This window comes from Triturus cristatus, chromosome 1_1 (genome assembly GCF_964204655.1).
Source record: "Triturus cristatus chromosome 1_1, aTriCri1.1, whole genome shotgun sequence".
Taxonomy (NCBI): Eukaryota; Metazoa; Chordata; class Amphibia; order Caudata; family Salamandridae; genus Triturus; species Triturus cristatus.
This window is the reverse complement of record NC_140579.1, coordinates 95,180,808-95,198,611: the sequence shown is the minus strand read 5'-3', so window position 1 is coordinate 95,198,611 and position 17,804 is coordinate 95,180,808. Positions and strand designations below refer to the sequence as shown.

General features: G+C 50.0%; 1 protein-coding gene across 1 annotated transcript in view; it reads left to right on the top strand.

Moving 5' to 3' along the window:
- LOC146869600 (E3 ubiquitin-protein ligase TRIM39-like) overlaps window positions 1–17,804 on the top strand; it is a 100,418-nt gene that overhangs the window by 35,607 nt on the left and 47,007 nt on the right. The window contains exon 3 of the mRNA XM_085608304.1: window positions 16,093–16,323. Within this exon, the coding sequence (XP_085464430.1) occupies window positions 16,093–16,323 (231 nt within the window). The remainder of the gene's footprint in view (window positions 1–16,092; window positions 16,324–17,804) is intronic.

Sequence of the window (17,804 nt, the reverse complement as noted above, 5' to 3'; positions counted from 1 at the left end):
AACTAGGACACATGGTCCTGGCTCAGACTGGAAGGAAGAACTGTCCTGTAACATATCAGCAATAATGCACATTTATCATCACTCGGACACCACGTTTTGATATTTCAGAGTTCATCAGGTGTGTGTCAGTGATGATGATAAAGTTTAAAGAAGGTGTCATTTCCACAAACATTTCATGGTATTTGATAAACTCTCTCCCAATTTCCGTGAAGTGTTTTTCATAATGTGCACTCTTTATTCTGTAGTGGTTGTTACCTCACTTGTCGCTGTACCCCCTGATAGTGCTGACAGCCGAGTGCCCGTTCATTACTGTAAAACACTCTGCACCAGATCACCGCTCTGTGCACCAGGCTCAGGGTTTTTGCGCAGTCAGACTGTGTGTGGGGGTGGAGGGTGGTGGTGATAATGAGGTTGGAGATTAGTGAGTGATCCCCAATCGTGGCGGTTGAGGTTGTTTGCTTCTGGTGTCCATGGGTCTGTCCTACTGCAGCGAGATCGAGCAGTCAAAGGCTTCTCATGGAGGTAGAGATGCTGCAGTTACATGTTATTGTTTGAAAACTGCTTGCTCGCCTTTTTCTTCGCATGAGAACGTCTATTGTTCACATCCCTAGCAGTGAGCTGCGACCTTGTGTTAAGAAACAGTCTGGGTCGCAAGACAATGCATGTTTTTGAGTCCAGGTTGATCGGCCCACTATTTAGCCATAACACACGCAGCTGCAAATACCTGAAAGACAAGGGCTTTTAATATTGCAGGCTGCATGTTTAACACACATTCTGAAGAAGAGCTTTCTTGAGAGAAGACTTCATCTGATCCTGTGATGTGATTTCACTAAGCTGATCTTTACGGTATGGGGTTCCCCATTCAAGCCTAGAGACCTTTTATTAGTCTAATAATTTTAGCTTATTAGTGAAGGGAAGGTGGTTGTAACCCACTGTCATTTATAACATGATTTCTCCCTTTATTTTCTATGGTATTGTAACAATGCTGATGGTTTTTATATTAATCATTTGTCTGCTTGTGTTAGCCAAAGTACTGCATCTTAGGACACGAGGTTTATAAAATAAACTCTTTAAACTTTACCGTGTCTTTGTTTACTCTGGTTGTGGACTGATATGAGAATAATTACGAACAGGTATTTCTGATTTCCACCATTCCTGAGAGTACCCTAAGTCGCTTGTTCTGGGTTGTCTATTCATTGGGACCTCCGTGATAATACGGATAACGAATGGGACACTGATGCTGGTCGGATAAGGGGTTCTGGGTTCTGAGGTGAGTGTTTGGTACACCACAATTCACTGAGGTCCTGGTTTCCTGCGCATAGTTCTGTGTATGAGCAGAATCCCTGCAACATGAGTGCAGATTTCTCTCTGCCTCTTTGGCATTATGGCTTTGATGGCATTGGCGGGCATGCATGATATACCCGTTCCTTTAGCAGCAGCTTCACTGAGGTCAAGGACTGCTGACGATAATCAGTTCAGCAGAGCCTGCACGGCAACGCTCGTCTTTGAAAGGTGTGGCCCCCCAGGCCAGTTGTATATAAGTACCCGGTCATGGCAGTTGCCACCTCAGGGTTGGTTCTTCAGTGAATGGCTGTCATTGATAGTTGCGGCCTGCCAGGTCAGATCAGAGCTTTCACGTCAACGTTGATGACGGTTCATTTTGGGACAGTTCTCCCTTGAATTTTTTGGCACAGTTTATAATGGGAACTGCTCAGGGAGACTGAAAGACCCCACACAATACAGATGGCTGCTTTCCGAATGGCAGTCGGCTTTTTCTGGGTGTTTCCCATGCTGGAAATATACTGGGTTTCTCTCCCTGGCAGGCTGTAGTGCCTGACACTCTTTCCCTTTCTCACCAGGCTGGCTTCTAGGTGCTAGGCACTTCAGATCTCCTATCAAGCTGTTCAGACTTCATGTTATGTCCCTCACCTCTGGGAGACTGTCTGGGAGACAGACCCCATCCACGAGCACACAGCAGTCCTTCAAGTACTATGTAGCATTCCTTGGTCAAGAAGACTTTGGAATTTGAACAAAAGTGTGTGTGTGTGTGTGTGTGTGTGTGTTGTGGGGGGGTGTTGAGTCTGACTTTTATTATACTCCTTTTACAGGGAGGGTACAGATCTGCTCTCTAAGGCTTTGAAACTAGTTTTTTTTTTTCTCTTGACATTTTCTGTATGTCTCTCAGACACAGCCTTTGCACAAGGTGATGACACTCGCAGGAGGCTGCAATGTCCAAAAGAGGGGCATAAGGAAGTGTGGGATCTCTCTCCACCTGGCTGTCACCAGCCTTCCTGAAGCAGTGATGAGGGACAGACAAAAGGGCAGGACGTGCCCAGAATCTTCGTCTCCTGACAGAAACTGCGGTCACCCGTCAATCCTACCATCTACTAAAGGGCCGTGCTTAGAAAGGACTAAATAGCAACCCTCTTCTAATAAGGATTTAACTGAATTTCGCCGGGTTGCCATGTCTACATACTCACTCACTTTAGTGTCTGGGTCTTCACCATCCGGCTGCAGGAATTCAGTCTGTATACTTCCTTTAGGGGAAGCTGTATCCATCCTCCATCTTGTGCCGTGCTAAAACAGGAGCCTTCTGCAATGGACCCCACTATGCCAGAACTCAAACCCCCACCAGAAAGAGTCTTATTACCACACATGTGCTACACAGCCACAGCACCTACGTGCACTGGCCATGCACACAGACGTTAGCGCAAGGGCCTGGTATTTGCACCAAAGCAGAACTGTACAGTAGACTTCACTCTCATCTGACACAGAAAAAAAGTCTGGTCACAACGAATGAATCAGAGAACTTGGTACGCTGCCCCGCACCACTTTAGGTGAGTAACTCGGGATATGGAAAATCGTGCCATATCAGTTATGAGGGTACACTCTGTCCTCCGGGTCACACAACAGCTTCTGAACTTTGCGTTATCAGGGGTAGGACTAGGCCTTTGTGCACACATTAGATTAGCATGATTACCTCAGATCAGTTTCACATGCAGTCAGGCACTCAGTGTAGGGGTACACACATGTCTACCATTCTGGAGACATGCCCTATCATACAGTACATTGATTGGGTAACCTATGCCCTATGCCAGGGCAACAGCACAATCAAGGTCTGCGACGCTGAGGGCAGATGTTTCACATAGTTAACAGGTCCCCAAAAGTAGGATCCCTGTCCTGATGAAGACCCCTACAGAGGTCCACAGAGGGTAGAAACACACTGTGTTAACAACATGGCGGACTATAAATTCAAATTAGGAATGATGTAAGGAAACCCCTTTCATAGCCAATCAGTGAAGCGTATCTTTCACAACCCCTGCCGTCCCTTTTGAAAAGCAACATTGATCAGCCCAATCTCAAAAGAGGACTTTCCATTAACTTTGGCGATCTACAGGTTCCTGCAATATATGAAAATCAAAACAATTTACATAATCACGGTGGTGATGAACTATAGGTTTTTCACGTTAATCACATAAACTTACATACCTGCACAGCTCCACTAATGATCTCTCTTAACTCTTGTTAGTTCAGTGAACCACAGAGAGACTAGAGTAAATGCATGGAGTGGTTTACTTTAGTGCACATGACTAGTTCCTATAACATACAATAACTAACACTGAACTACCCACTGGCCTTGGGTTCCCGGGCAGTTTGCTGCCTGGTGAAAGTGCTTCAATGCGTCATCGGGTAGTAAGTGCTATATAAATGTAATTATAATTACTTGTTGTTACAATTCTATATGCAACATATATGCCAATGATATTCCAAATGTAGTTAAGAAGCTGCGTATTAGATTTGCCATGGGGTATGACTTTAAATATCGCTAAGGTAATGAATGCCAATGTGCTGTTAGCCAAGAGACCATGGCTGATGCTTGTTTCTCTAGAAATGTAATTAAGAATACATTATTGGCACTAGCAGTCCACTCTCCTGCACGCCGTCTTTTGGTCACTACTGAGCACAAAAGACATTCCTCACTTGTTTTCATTTATGAAACCACGGCAGACCTGGCTCTTCTCCAGAGCCTTTGACTGAACTTCCCAATTTTGCATCCGCCAGGCAGCTAAAGGTTTCTCCCATATGTTGCAAATACAAAATTACAATATGATAAAAATATATAAACCTCAGTCCCACTTGGGCTTTAGGGGGCTTTACCATTACAGTTTCACACAACAAATGAACACATTTGTTATTAGGACTGGTGCCACCACACAAGGCCACAACCCTCTACCAAGTAAAGAGATAAGTGTAACCCTCTCTCAGGACTGGTGACATACTACACAAACACATCACTATAAGAAATGGTCACACATTAGAGGAGCACAACCCTCTACCAGTATATGAGTGACACATCACAGGAGCACTGCCCTCTTAACTGTATACTAGTGGCACAGCACAGGAGCACAACCCCTCTACCTGTATACTAGTGGCACAGCACAGGAGCACAACCCTCCACCTGTATAGAAGAGACACAGCACAGGAGCACAACCCTCTACCTGTAGACTAGTGGCACTGCACAGGAGCACAACCCTCTACATTCAACAAGTGTTCCTGTGCTGTGCCACTTGTTAAAGGTAGAAGGTTGTGCTCCTGTGCTGTGCCACATTCCTCTACCTGTATACTAGTGACACATCACAGGAGCACAACCCTCTACCTGTATACTAGTGATGCAGCACAATAGCACAACCCTCTACCTGTATACTAGTGGCACAGCACGGGAGCACAACCCTCTACCTGTATACCAGTGGCACAGCACGGGAGCACAACCCTCTACCTGTATACCAGTGGCACAGCACGGGAGCACAACCCTCTACCTGTATACCAGTGGCACAGCACGGGAGCACAACCCTCTACCTGTATACTAGTGGCACAGCAGCACAACCCTCCACATGTATACTAGTGACACATCACAGGAACACAACCCTCTACTGGTTATACTAGTGACATAGCACACAAGCACAACCCTCTACCTTTAACAAGTGTCACAGCACAGGAGCACAACTCTCTACTGGTATACTAGTGACATAGCACAGGAGCACAACCCTCTACTTGTATACTAGTATACAAGTAGAGGGTTATTTATTTTCTTTTTTCTTTTTATTTATTTGAAAGGTTTTATAAAGCACAAACATGACCCGAAAGGGTATCAGAGCGCTGTACATAAAGTATGCGGGATGAATAAGTAAAGGTAGTACATTAAAACATGTAGGTAGTCAGGGGAGTAGTAATACCAGAAAGAACAAATCAGACAAAATTAAGTAACAACATTTTACAAAATAATCATTGGGCATTAGAAAAAGCAACAGTAACTCAGTGACTTCAGGACTATCTTTACAGTGACTGGTCAGGAGCGACCCTTTGACTTCTTAGAATGTGGCAATCGAGGGGTCGTTATAATATTATTTTTATTTTTTTATTTTTTTCGTGTTGAATTTTTGAGATTCAGCAGTAGGTTGTGAGAACTTTTAAGGGTTCGATTCAAGCCGGATAGTTCAAGAAATTTTTGCCAGGTAAACTGGAGTGTAATGAAGTGATTTGTGTGTTAAGCAGGATATCTTGAGACAAATCCTTGCTTCAAAGTGGAGCCAATTGAGTTGAATATGTCTGGTGTGATGTGCTCACGTTTTCTTGAGCCCGTGATGAATCTGTCAGCAGAGTTCAAAGTAGCCTTTTAAAGGGACCAGTCTAGATTTGGGAAGTCCAGCTAGGATTGCAATCCTGTAGTCTAAACGGGAGATAACTAGGGTTTGGACTGCAAGCTTCATGTCGTTAGGAGGTATGAAGGGTTTGATTTTCCTTAACGTGTGGAGTTGGTGATTAGCTCCTCTAGTTGTTGCACTGATGTGGTCTTGCATATTCAGGTGTTTGTCCAGAGTAATGCTCAATGATTTAGTGGAGTCCAGAGCATGTGGAGGGCAACTGAGGGCCGTTAGTTATTTGAGCCAGTCCTGGATTGGGTGTAGGATGATTGTGTGGGGAAATCGGGAGGAATTTGGTTTTGATAGTGTTTAACATAAGGTGATCAATCAATCGGGGTTTTGTAGAGCGCACTACTCTCCCGTTCGGGACACAAGACGCTTGTGGGTTAACCAGTGCTGAGTTTTGCACAAGGGCTGAGTTAAGAGTTTTGATGTCATCAGGTATTGAAATGTTCATGTACAGTTGAATATCATCTGTGTGCATGTGGTAGTGTATGTTCGAGAGGTTCAGAATTTCGGTGAGCGGTTCCATGAACAGGTTGAAGAGCGTGGGTGATAATGCCGATCCTTGAGGCACTCCTATTGAGCCCGGGGTACTGTTAGAAAGGGAGTGGTGGACTTTGATTCTCTGAGTTCTATTATGCAGGAACGATGCGAACCAGTTTAAGACTGGGCCTGATAACCCCATCCGTTTTTCAAGATGATCAATCAAGGTGTCATGTTTGACTGTGTCGAACGCCGTGAAAAGATTAAGGAGTATAAGAAGGCAAATTTCATTTTGGTCCAGTAGTCTCAATGCGTCCTCCACTGTGTGTCAGGGAAGTTTTAGTACTGTGTCCAGATCTGAAGCCTGATTGATATTGGTCGAGGAGTTGGATTTGTTCGATGTGATTACATAGTTGTGTGTGTACGCATTTCTGAAGACGTTTGGCTAAAGTCGTGATGTTGGAGATAGGTCTGAATTTGTTAGTGCCCATCAACTCTGCATTTGGCTTTTTTGGGATAAGGGTGACTTGACCTATCTTGAGGCAATGGGGAATCAAACCTTGCAGGAGAGATTCCTGCTGTGTCAGTAGTAAGCAAGAAGATCGTTGTTCTCCTTTGGTGGGCCACTAGTATACAGGTAGACTGTTCTTTTTGTTGTCACTAGTATATAGGTAGAGGAATGTGCTTCTGTGCTTTGTCACTATTATAATGGTAGAGGGTTGTGTCCTGCATGTGTCACTGATCTACAGGTAGAGGGTTGCGCTCCTGTTCTGTGTCACTAATATACTAATAGGGGGTTGTGCTCTGTCACTTGTATCAAGTAGAGGGTTCTTTTCCTGTGCTGTCACTAGTATACAGGTATGGGTTTGTGCTCTTGGGCTGTGCCACTAGTATACAAGTAGAGAGTTCTTCTCCTGCGCTGTCACTAGTATACAAGTAGAGGGTTCTTCTCCTGCGCTGTCACTAGTATGCAGGTGAAGGTTGATCTCCTGCTCTAACTAATATACGGGTAGAGCAGGGGTTACAAATCTGGGTTACCTGCACCCCAGGGGATGCGAGATGGCATTTCAGGGGGTGCGACAAAGGGGGAAAGTATGCACTGTTTGCATTATAGAAATCCAGCGAGAATGGGCGCAGGGGGTGCAAACATTAATCCAATATTCCCTCCTGATGTAGAGGGTTGTGGTTCTGTGCAGTGTCACTGGTTTACAGGTAGAAGGTTGTGCAGTGTTGCTGATAGAGAGGTAGAGGGGTGTGGTTCTGTGCAGTGTTACTGGTTTACAGATAGAGGGCTGCGCTCCTGTATCTGTCACTAGTAAACAGGTGGAGGGTTGTGCTTCTGTGGTGTCACTAGTATACAGGTAGAGGGTTGTGCACCTGGGTTGTTTCACTAGTATGCTGGTGGAGGGCTGAGCTTCAGTGGTGTGCCACTAGTATACAGGCATATGGCTGTGCTTCTGTGATGGGCCATTAGTATACAGGTAGAAGGTTGGGCTCCTGTGATGTCACCAGTATGCAGATGGAGGGTTGCTCTCCTGTGCTGTGTCACTAGTATATAGGTGGGGAGTTGCGCTCCTGTGCTATGTCACTAGTATGCAGGTAAAGGGTTGCACTTCTGTACTGTGTCACTAGTATACAGGTGGGAGGGTTGTTCTTCTCTGTGTGTCACTAGTATGCAGGTAGATGGTTGTGCCCTTGTGCTGTGTCACTAGTATGCAAGTGGAGGGTTGTGCTCCTGTGCTGAGTCGCTATCATACAGATAGCGCGTTGTATTCCTGTGATGTGCCAATAGTATACAGGTAGAGGGCTGTGGTGCTGTGCTGTGTCACTAGGATACAGGTTGGTTGGTGTGTTGCTGTGCTGTGTCTATACTGTACAGGTAGTGGGCTGTGCTCCTGTGGTGTGCCACTAGTATGCAGACAGTGACCGCACTGAAGTGCAATGCTTTAACTGTATACTAGTGACACCGCTCAGGAGCACAACTGTCTACCTTATCTGAAAGAAACACGTTAGTTAGATTCCTCACCTTAGAATATCCCCAGGCGTCAGACTGGATCCGGAAGATCCGGAAGATTTTTCGTCAGCAATACCCCTTGCGCGTCGCTAGGCGTCGTCTGCGGCTCCGCGTCCGTCGTCGGCGTTGTGCGCCGGAATGACGTCGTCGGAGTACTTAGACGCCGCCCTCGCGCGCTGACGTCAGTTCTTCTTTTTTCCGCGCCAGTAAGCGCAGATCCGGGAGAGCTACCCCTTTTAGTCTTTTTTGACTAAGTTTTTTGATCCTTTTTGATCTTGTCTCGACTCCGGTGCCAGTAGGATGCCTGGTTTTAAAGCCTGTGCTGACTGCAGCCGCTTGATGTCGGTTACGGACCATCACCGCCGGTGCCTTTACTGTTTGGGCCTCGACCACGACGCGGAGTCGTGTTCGGACTGCAAGGCCCTGACCTCGAAGGCTAGACGAGAGCGGTCCCGTAAGCTTCTCGAGATTCGCCACTCGGCTCCGACGTCATCATCGATCGTCTGGCTCCAAGTCTTCGGGTAAGTCGAAGCACTCCAAGAAGTCCAAGAGGCGACACCGCTCTTCGGACTGTCCTCGCCGGTCGCGCGACTCGGCCGAGGGTCAGGGTGGTTCCACCCCCGCGGCTCCAGCGGCGCCGCAGGCGCCGCGCAAGTCCCCATACCCGCCGGTCCCTGGGACTGACGCGACGCCGGCGGAAGTCAGTGCCTTCCTCTCGGCCATGAGGAACCTGGCTCCGCCGTCGACGCCCGCTGGCGCGCCTTCGGGCCCCACGGACCCAACTGGGCAACCTTGCCTGCCGGCGGCTCAGGCCCCGGTGTCGTCGACGGCTCCGGCCTCGACGCCGCAAGTGCCCGAGGGACCCGTTCCCGAGTCCCCGCCGACGCCGGTCGACCTCGTCATGCCTCCTCCGCCGGCGTCGACACCGGTTCCACCTCCGACGCCGGCTCCGCGTCCGGTCCGGACCCGGCGCCGTTACGGCGTCGATGGACGCCGCGTACGGTGCCGCTGGAGACACATTATGTCTATCGTCCGGCTCCGCACCTTCCTCCTGTTTACCAGGACTCGGATGACGGGGGCGAATGGGAGGGGTCCGAGGACCCTATGGCCGTTCAGGCTCAGCTGTCACCGGACTGGGCAGATGAACTGGGGGAGGCCAGTGGTCTGGATACCTCTCCAGACACTGGATTCATCTCTCCTCCGACTGTGGCTTCGGAGGAGGGTGCTGCTTTCTCTGTGGTGCTGCGCAAGGCGGCCGCAGCCCTTGGGCTCGAACTGCCTGCCGTGGCTGTGAGGACTAACGTCCTCACTGAGGTGCTTCAGTCTGCAGCAAGCTCCACTGAGCCTCTGCTGCAATTCAATGAGGCCCTCATTGACGTTCTGCAGGGCACCTGGTCCAAGCCCTCCACAGTTCCTCCTGTGGACAGGAATGTCGCCTGGCGCCACCACCCTGCTCCGGGCGACCCCAGTTTTCTGTCCCAACACCCCACCCCCGAGAGCCTGGTTATCCAGGCTTCTACCTCCCAATCCTCCTTCCCGACCGCTCCGCCGGACCGGGATTCCAAGAGAGACTGGAACAGTTTGGCAAAAAGCTGTTCTCCCTTAGTTTGGGCCTGCGGTCCTTGAACACCGCCAGTCTTTTGGACCGTTATTCCCACTCTCTGTGGGATACGGTGGAGGACGTGCTGCCCCTGTGTCCGGAGGAGGTCCAGACACGACTTACCCAGGCTCTGGCCGATGGGAGGGATGCAGCGCGACATGCTATCAGATGTGAGCTTGACACTACGGACTCGCTGGCTAGGGCGATTTCTACCACGGTGGCGTTTAGACGTCACGTCTGGCTGCGGTCCACGTCCTTTTCGGGTGATGTCCTGAGCACTCTCATGGACATGCCCTTTGATGGCACTCGCCTTTTTGGTGAGAAAGCAGACCGTGCGCTGAATCGCTTTAAGGGCTCCCGGGCTACGGCCAAGTCCTTGGGCCTCTCGGCCCCGCGGTCGCAAACTTCCGCCTTTCGCCCCTTTCATGGCCAAGGAAGGGGTGCCTCCTCACGTCCGCCTAGCCACCAGCCGCAGAACCAACCTGCGCGCGGTCGCGGACGTGGTTTCCGCTGAGGCGGTTCTGGAGGACGATGTGGTCAGCCCACATCCACCCCGGCAGCGTCTGCCTCAAAGCCTTCCTAGTCCGAGCTTTCAGGCCCATTCCACGCCAGTGGGCGGCAGAGTTCGCCATCACCTGCACCACTGGCGGTCCATCACATAGGACAGGTGGGTGCTGCAAATCGTCCGAAGGCGCTACTCCCTCCCCTTCGAGACGTCCCCTCCAGCCATGCCACCGCAGCACCACCGTATCTCGGGGGATCATTTGAATCTTCTCCATGAGGAAGTTTCGGCCCTCTTGGCCAAGGGGGCCGTCGAGCGAGTTCCGTGCCCGGAAGTAGGTCGTGGTTGTTATTCCCACTAATTTCTGGTTCCCAAGAAGGGCAAAGGGGGCCTACGCCCTATCTTGGACCTCCGGAACGTCAATGCCTTCCTCCGGAAGGAAAGGTTCAAGATGTTCACTTTGGCTCAGGTTCTAGCTGCCCTAGACCCTGGAGACTGGATGGTAGCGTTGGACTTGCAGGACGCATATTTCCACATCCCCGTCCTGCCGGCCCACCGGCGTTACCTGCGGTTCACGGTGGGTCAGGAGCACTTTCAGTTTACCGTGCTCCCCTTCGGCCTCACCAGTGCCCCTCGGGTGTTCACGAAGGTGATGGCGGTGGTCGCAGCTCATCTGCGCAGATCAGGGGTTCCAGTCTTCCCCTATCTCGACGACTGGTTGTTGAAGGCGGGCTCGCCCCAGGCAGTCGTCTCCCACCTCCAGACTACGGCGGATCTCCTGCATTTGCTGGGGTTTTCCATCAACGTGCCGAAGTCACACCTGAGTCCCTCTCAGAAGCTCTTCTTCATCGGAGAGGTTCTCGATTCGGCGCAGTTCCGGGTCTATCCGCCGGAACAGCGGGTCCGGGATATTCAGGCCCTGATTCCCATCTTTCGGCCGCTATCCTGGGTTTCGGTCAGGCTAGTGTTGCGGCTTCTGGGGCTGATGGCCTCCTGCATCCTGCTAGTGCATCACGCCAGGCGGCGCATGCGGGCTCTGCAGTGGGACCTGAAGTTTCAGTGGGCCCAGCATCACGGCAACCTGTCCGACCATGTCTTGATCTCGGAGGGCACTGCACGGCAGTTGCAGTGGTGGCTCACGGACCGCGATTGGGCCACGGGCAAGAGCCTCTCCCTTCCCCAGCCGGAGCATGTCGTAGTGACGGATGCGTCCCTCCTGGGTTGGGGTGGCCATATGGGAGAGGCGGAGATCAGAAGCCTCTGGTCTCCGGCGGAGTCTCGCCTCCACATCAACCTGTTGGAGTTGAGAGCGATCCGACTTGCACTGAAAGCCTTCCTTCCCTCTGTGAGGGGAAGTGTCGTGCAGGTGTTCACGGACAACACCACCGCCATGTGGTATTGCAACAAACAGGGCGGGGTGGGGTCGTGGACCCTTTGTCAGGAGGCTCTGCGCCTCTGGACATGGCTGGAACACCAGGGCGTCACCCTAGTGGTTCAACATCTGGCGGGCTCTCTGAACGCCAGAGCAGACAAACTCAGCCGCCGGTGCATGATGGATCACGAATGGCGTCTGAACTCCGAAGTGGCGCAAGGTCTCTTTCAGCAGTGGGGAGAGCCTTGGTTAGATCTATTCGCCACCGAAGAGGACGCGCAATGTCAGCAGTTCTGCGCGTTGGAATTTCCAAGGCGGCACTCGCTCGGCGACGCTTTTCGTCACGAGTGGAGTTGCGGTTTGTTGTACGCCTTTCCGCCTATACCACTTCTGCCCAGAGTGCTGAAGAAGATCAGGCACGACCGGGCCCAAGTCATCTTGGTGGCTCCGGATTGGGCACGAAGGTACTGGTATCCCGAGCTACTCAGTATGTTGACTGATCCTCCGATGCGTCTGCCCCTTCGGGAGGATCTTCTGTCGCAGCAGCAGGGGACGGTCCTCCACCCGAACCTGTCCAGCCTCCACCTCCATGCGTGGAGATTGAGCGGCGGCAGTTGATGCCATTTGACTTGCCTCCTGAAGTCTGTGATATCATTCTGGCAGCCAGGCGTCCCTCCACAAAGATGGTATACGCCTGCCAGTGGAACAAATTTGTGGCATGGTGCACAGCAAAGGCTGTGGATCCCCTTTCCGCCCCTCTTTCTGAGGTTCTCCTCTTTCTTCTTTCTTTGGCCCAGCAGGGCTCTGTCCTGGGCACCTTGAAAGGTTATCTTGCTGCCATCTCTGCCTTCTTGCGGCTTCCTGATCAGCCTTCTCTTTTCAAGTCCCCTGTAGTTACACGCTTTCTAAAAGGCATTACTCACACGTTCCCTCCTGTCCCTTTTGTAATGCCTCAGTGGGACTTGAATCTTGTTCTCACATTTCTAATGTGCGCTCCCTTTGAGCCTCTTCATAATTGTCCTCTTCGTCTGCTGACGCTTAAGACTGCTTTTCTGGTAGCCATCACCTCGGCTAGACGGGTGAGTGAGCTCCAGGCTTTATCTTCCAAGCCTCCTTTTCTCTCTGTTCATCCGGACAAGGTTGTCCTTCGGCCTCGTCCCTCCTTTCTTCCGAAAGTGGTGACCCCCTTTCATCTTGGGCAGTCTGTCACCTTGCCCACCTTCTTTCCGCATCCTTCCAAAGAGGAAGAGAGGCTCCACCGTCTGGACTCAAATCGTGCGCTCTCCTTTTATCTGGACCGCACGAAGCAGTTCCGGGTGGACGACCAACTTTTCGTTGGATACGTGGGTGCTAAGAAGGGGAAAGCTGTGCACAAACGAACCATCTCTCGGTGGGTCGTTTTGTGCATCAAAATTTGTTATTCCTTGGCAAAAAAGGACCCTCCTGTTGGGCTGCGCGCCCATTCTACTCGGGCCACAGCGGCTACTACTGCTTTGGGACGGGGTGTCCCTTTGCAGGACATCTGTCAGGCGGCGACGTGGGCTTCGCTACACACGTTTGTCAGGCATTATTGCCTTGACAGCCAAGTCCGGAGGGATGGCTTCTTTGGCCGTTCTGTCCTCCAGGACTTTCTGGTGTGATCTTGGTTCGCAGACCCACCACCGGGGATGGTATTGCTTGGGTATCTGTTCTAAGGTGAGGAATCTAACTAACGTGTTTCTTTCAGATGAACAAGTTACTTACCTTCGGTAACGATGTATCTGTAAGAAACATTAGTTAGTTAGATTCCTCACCGACCCACCCATCCTCCCCGTTCTGCGAACTGACATCTAGGGTTAAGGTTATCCTTTTCAGGCCCCTAGATTTTATTTTTGGCACCAGTGTCGGTCTTTGCATGGCTCTGCGTTCCTGGCGCGGAAAGCTATGTACAAGAACTGACGTCAGCGCGCGAGGGCGGCGTCTAAGTACTCCGACGTCATTCCGGCGCACGACGCCGACGACGGACGCGGAGCTGCAGACGACGCCTAGCGACGCGCAAGGGGTATTGCTGACGAAAAATCTTCCGGATCCAGTCTGACGCCTGGGGATATTCTAAGGTGAGGAATCTAACTAACTAATGTTTCTTACAGATACATCGTTACCGAAGGTTAGTAACTTGTTCAATACAAGTGAAACTTCACAGGAGCACAACCCTCTGTTTATACTAGTGGCACAACACAGGAGGAGCACAAGAGCACAATCCTCTACCTGTATACTAGTGACACAGAACAGGAGCACAAACCTCTCTGAGCACAAACCTCTACCTGTATACTAGTCACACATACAGGTGCTCAATCCTCAACCTATATATTTGTGACATAGCACATGAGCACACTCCTCTACCTATATAGTAATGACACAGTAGAGGAGCACAACCCTCTACCTATATACTAATGTCATAACACAGAAGTACAACCCTCTAACTGTATACTAGTGGCAGCACAGAATAACAACCATCTGCCTCTCTACTAGTGACAGCACAGAAGCACGATCCCCTACCTGTTTACTAGTGACATCTATAGGAGCACAACATTCCACCTGTATATTAGTGACACATACAGGAGCACAACCTGCTACATGTATACTAGTGACACAGAACAGGAGCACAAACCTCTGAGCACAAACCTCTACCTGTATACTAGTCACACATACAGGAGCTCAATCCTCAACCTATATATTTGTGACACAGCACAGGAGCACACTCCTCTACCTATATAGTAGTGACACAGTAGAGGAGCACAACCCTCTACCCGTATACTAGTGACACAACACAGGAGTACGACCCTCTGCCTCTCTACTAGTGACAGCACAATCTACTACCTGTATACTAGTGACACATACAAGAGCACAACCTGCTACCTGTATACTAGTGACACATCTCAGGATCACAACCCTCTACTTGTATACGAGTGACACTGCACAGGAGCAGAACTCTCTAACAGGAGTGAGGACTCTACAGAACTTCTGTATCCTTCCTTCTTGGTGATGGCAGAGGGAAACACCTCTCTCCACTGCTGAAACCCTACTATTCCTGCTGGAATGAGACATACCTTACCTGATAACACACAGGCTCCTAAGTTACAGTGGTACATACCTCACCTGAAAACGCACAGGATCCTACAATATATTACAGTTTAACATACCTCACCTGGTAAGACACAGGCTCCTGCTCTAGACCACCATGTGACATACCTCCCCTGATAACACACAGTGTCCTGCTATAAGCTAGTGTGACATAACACTTGATAACACACAGACTCCTGCTCTAAGCCATAATGTGACATATTACCGGTTAACACACAGGGTCCTAAGCTACAGTGTAACACACCTCACACGATAACACACTTGATCCTACAATAAACTATCGTGACATACCTCACCTAATTACACACAGGCTCCCGCTCTAGCTCACAGTGTGACATAACTCACCTGATAACACACAGGGTCTTGTTCCAAGCTACAGTGTGACATACTTCACCTGAAAACACACAGGCTACCGCTCTAAGAGACCGTGTGTTTTACCTCACCTGATAACACACAAGCTCCTTCCCTAAGTTACAGTGTGACATACCTCACCTGACAACACACAGCATCCTATCTTAGGATAGGACAAGATATCGAACCAACCTCTTCTCCCAACTTCTATAGGAATTTGAACTTGTGAATTACCTGCAGAAACCGGTACAGTTACAATGATTTATCTGATAATTCTCCACTCAATAACAAAATACACATAAGCTTTATGATTTTAAACATGAAATTACCTCATCATTGACTCCCCCTCACTCTGAGTGACGGACATAGTAGGATACCCCCTCAGCATCTCCTTCTGGGGGGACCACATCCAGTGTTCTGGCAGGACAGGGGCAGCCGGCACTCCATATATATCCTCTTTTCCATCCCAAGCGCTTCAACTTCCTGTCCCCCCCCCCCTCCCCCCCCCTCATTTATATTCTCTAATGTCCGTGACATTGACTCACAATTGACTTAAGCCAGTCTTGCCACTCAGCCTGTCTCAGGGTCTTTGACTGTCTCTGCCTACGGGTGATTTTCTTCCTTGTACTCACTCCATGGATTGAGCTTCTCTGCAGCTTCACAAATTCTGACCTCTCCACAGTTTGTGAGGTGTCTGAGGGAAGGGGGATGGTAGGAGTGGAAGTAGGACAGAAGACGGTAAAAGGGAATGTAGTAAGAGAATGCATGTCAGAAATTGGGAGAAGCACGTCAGTGTTCTGTGTGTGTTTTTTTTTGTTTTGGTTTGGTTTTTTTGGACAAGCTATCAGCCCGTCCACCCTCTCCCTGGACTCCCTCTCCAGGGACGGCGTGTAGGAAGCTTTTTAATATCTAAACAGCTTTTGTTTTTTTTTTGTTTGACAGAACAAGTTAAGAACTGAGAAGAAGAAAATTGAATCTGAGTTTGAAACACTGCAGCAGCTCCTGAAAGAATATGAGCAAACACTTCACAGAAGACTGGAGGAGATGGAGAAGAAAATTACCATGGTAGAAAATGCAAATATCACCAGACTGTCCAATCACATCACCTCTCTCAATGCCCTGATAACGGCAATAGAAAAGAGGTGTGAGGAGCCAGCATGGGAACTCCTGAAGGTGAGATATCAATCAATCAACTTGGATTTGTAGAGCACGGCTAATCATCCCTGAGGGTATCCAGGTGCTGGGTTCTTGCTGGGATCAGTCTTGAGTCCTTTTCTGAATTCAGGGAGAGAGGATGAGGTTCATAGGTTCAGGGGGAGGTCGTTCCAGGATTTTGCAGTGAGGTAGGAGAAGGAACATCCTCCACTGTTGCTTTGGCGGATGCAGAGTGTGTGAGCAAGGGAGGTGAAGGGCAGGTGTCTGGAGGGTTGGTGGAAGTTCAGGTGGTGGTTGATGTATGCTGGTCCTTGGTCATGGATGGCCTTGTAAGCTTCGGTCAACATCTTGAATTGTCATCTTTTCTGGATGGAGAGCCAATGAAGGTTCCTGAGGTGGGGGATGATGTGGGTCCTCCTGGGGAAGTCCGGGATAAGTCTGGCGGCTGAGTTCTGTACTGTCTGGAGTCTCTTCGTGAGGTGGGTGGTGAGTCCTGCATAGAGTGCGTTGCCGTAGTCCAGCCAGCTGGGGACCAGGGCTTGAGTTACGGCTTTCCTGGTGTTGACTTGGATCCATCTGAAGATCTTTCGGAGCATATGAAGGGTGAGGAATCGTGCAGAGGAGCCTAATTTGATCTGGTGTTTCATGGTGAGTTAGCTGTCCTGTATGATCCCGAGGTTGCAGACATGGTCTGTCGTTGTGGGTCTGAGTTCAGAGGGCTCTCAGGTGTGGTTCCATGCGAAGGAGCTGTTGCCAAAAATGAGCACTTCTGTCTTTTCCGTGTTGAGCTTCATGCAGCTGGTCTCCATCCAGTCGGCGATGCTCGTCATGCAGTTTTGGAAGTTGGTCCTGGTGGGGGAGGAGTCTTCTGTGAGTGAGAGGATGAGCTGGGTGTCGTTTGCATAGGATATGATGTTGAGGCCATGGGTTCTGACGATGTCGCCCAATATGTGTGTTGAACAGTGTGGGGCTGATTGATCTGCCTTGGAGTACGCTGCAGATGATGCTCTTGGGTCCCGAAGTGAAGGGTGGTTGGTGGATCTTTTGGGTTCGTCCTGTGTGGAAGGATGTGATCCATTTGAGAGTTTTGATATGGGTGTGGTATGATACGGTGTTGAACGCTACTTAGAGGTCGAGTAGAATAAGGGCTCCTGTCTCCCCGCAGTCGAGGCAAGACCTGACGTCCATAGTGGCTGCGATCAGGGCTGCTGTGGTTGGGGTGACATCTGGTTTGGGAGATGTCCAGTGGATTGTTGCTCTCCTGGTGTTCAGTGAGTTGGGGATTGATCGCCTTCTCGAGTGTTTTGGCTGTTTTGGGGAGCAGAGAGATGGGGCAGTAGTTCTTGAGTTCTGTATGGTCGGCGGAGGGTTTCTTGAGGACGGGTCTGACCTCTGCATGTTTTCAATGATCGGGAAAGGTGGCTGTGTTGAAGAATGCGTTAAGAATGGAGGCGAGTTTGCAGCTGATTTCCTTGCTCTCGAGGTTGAAACGGTAGTGG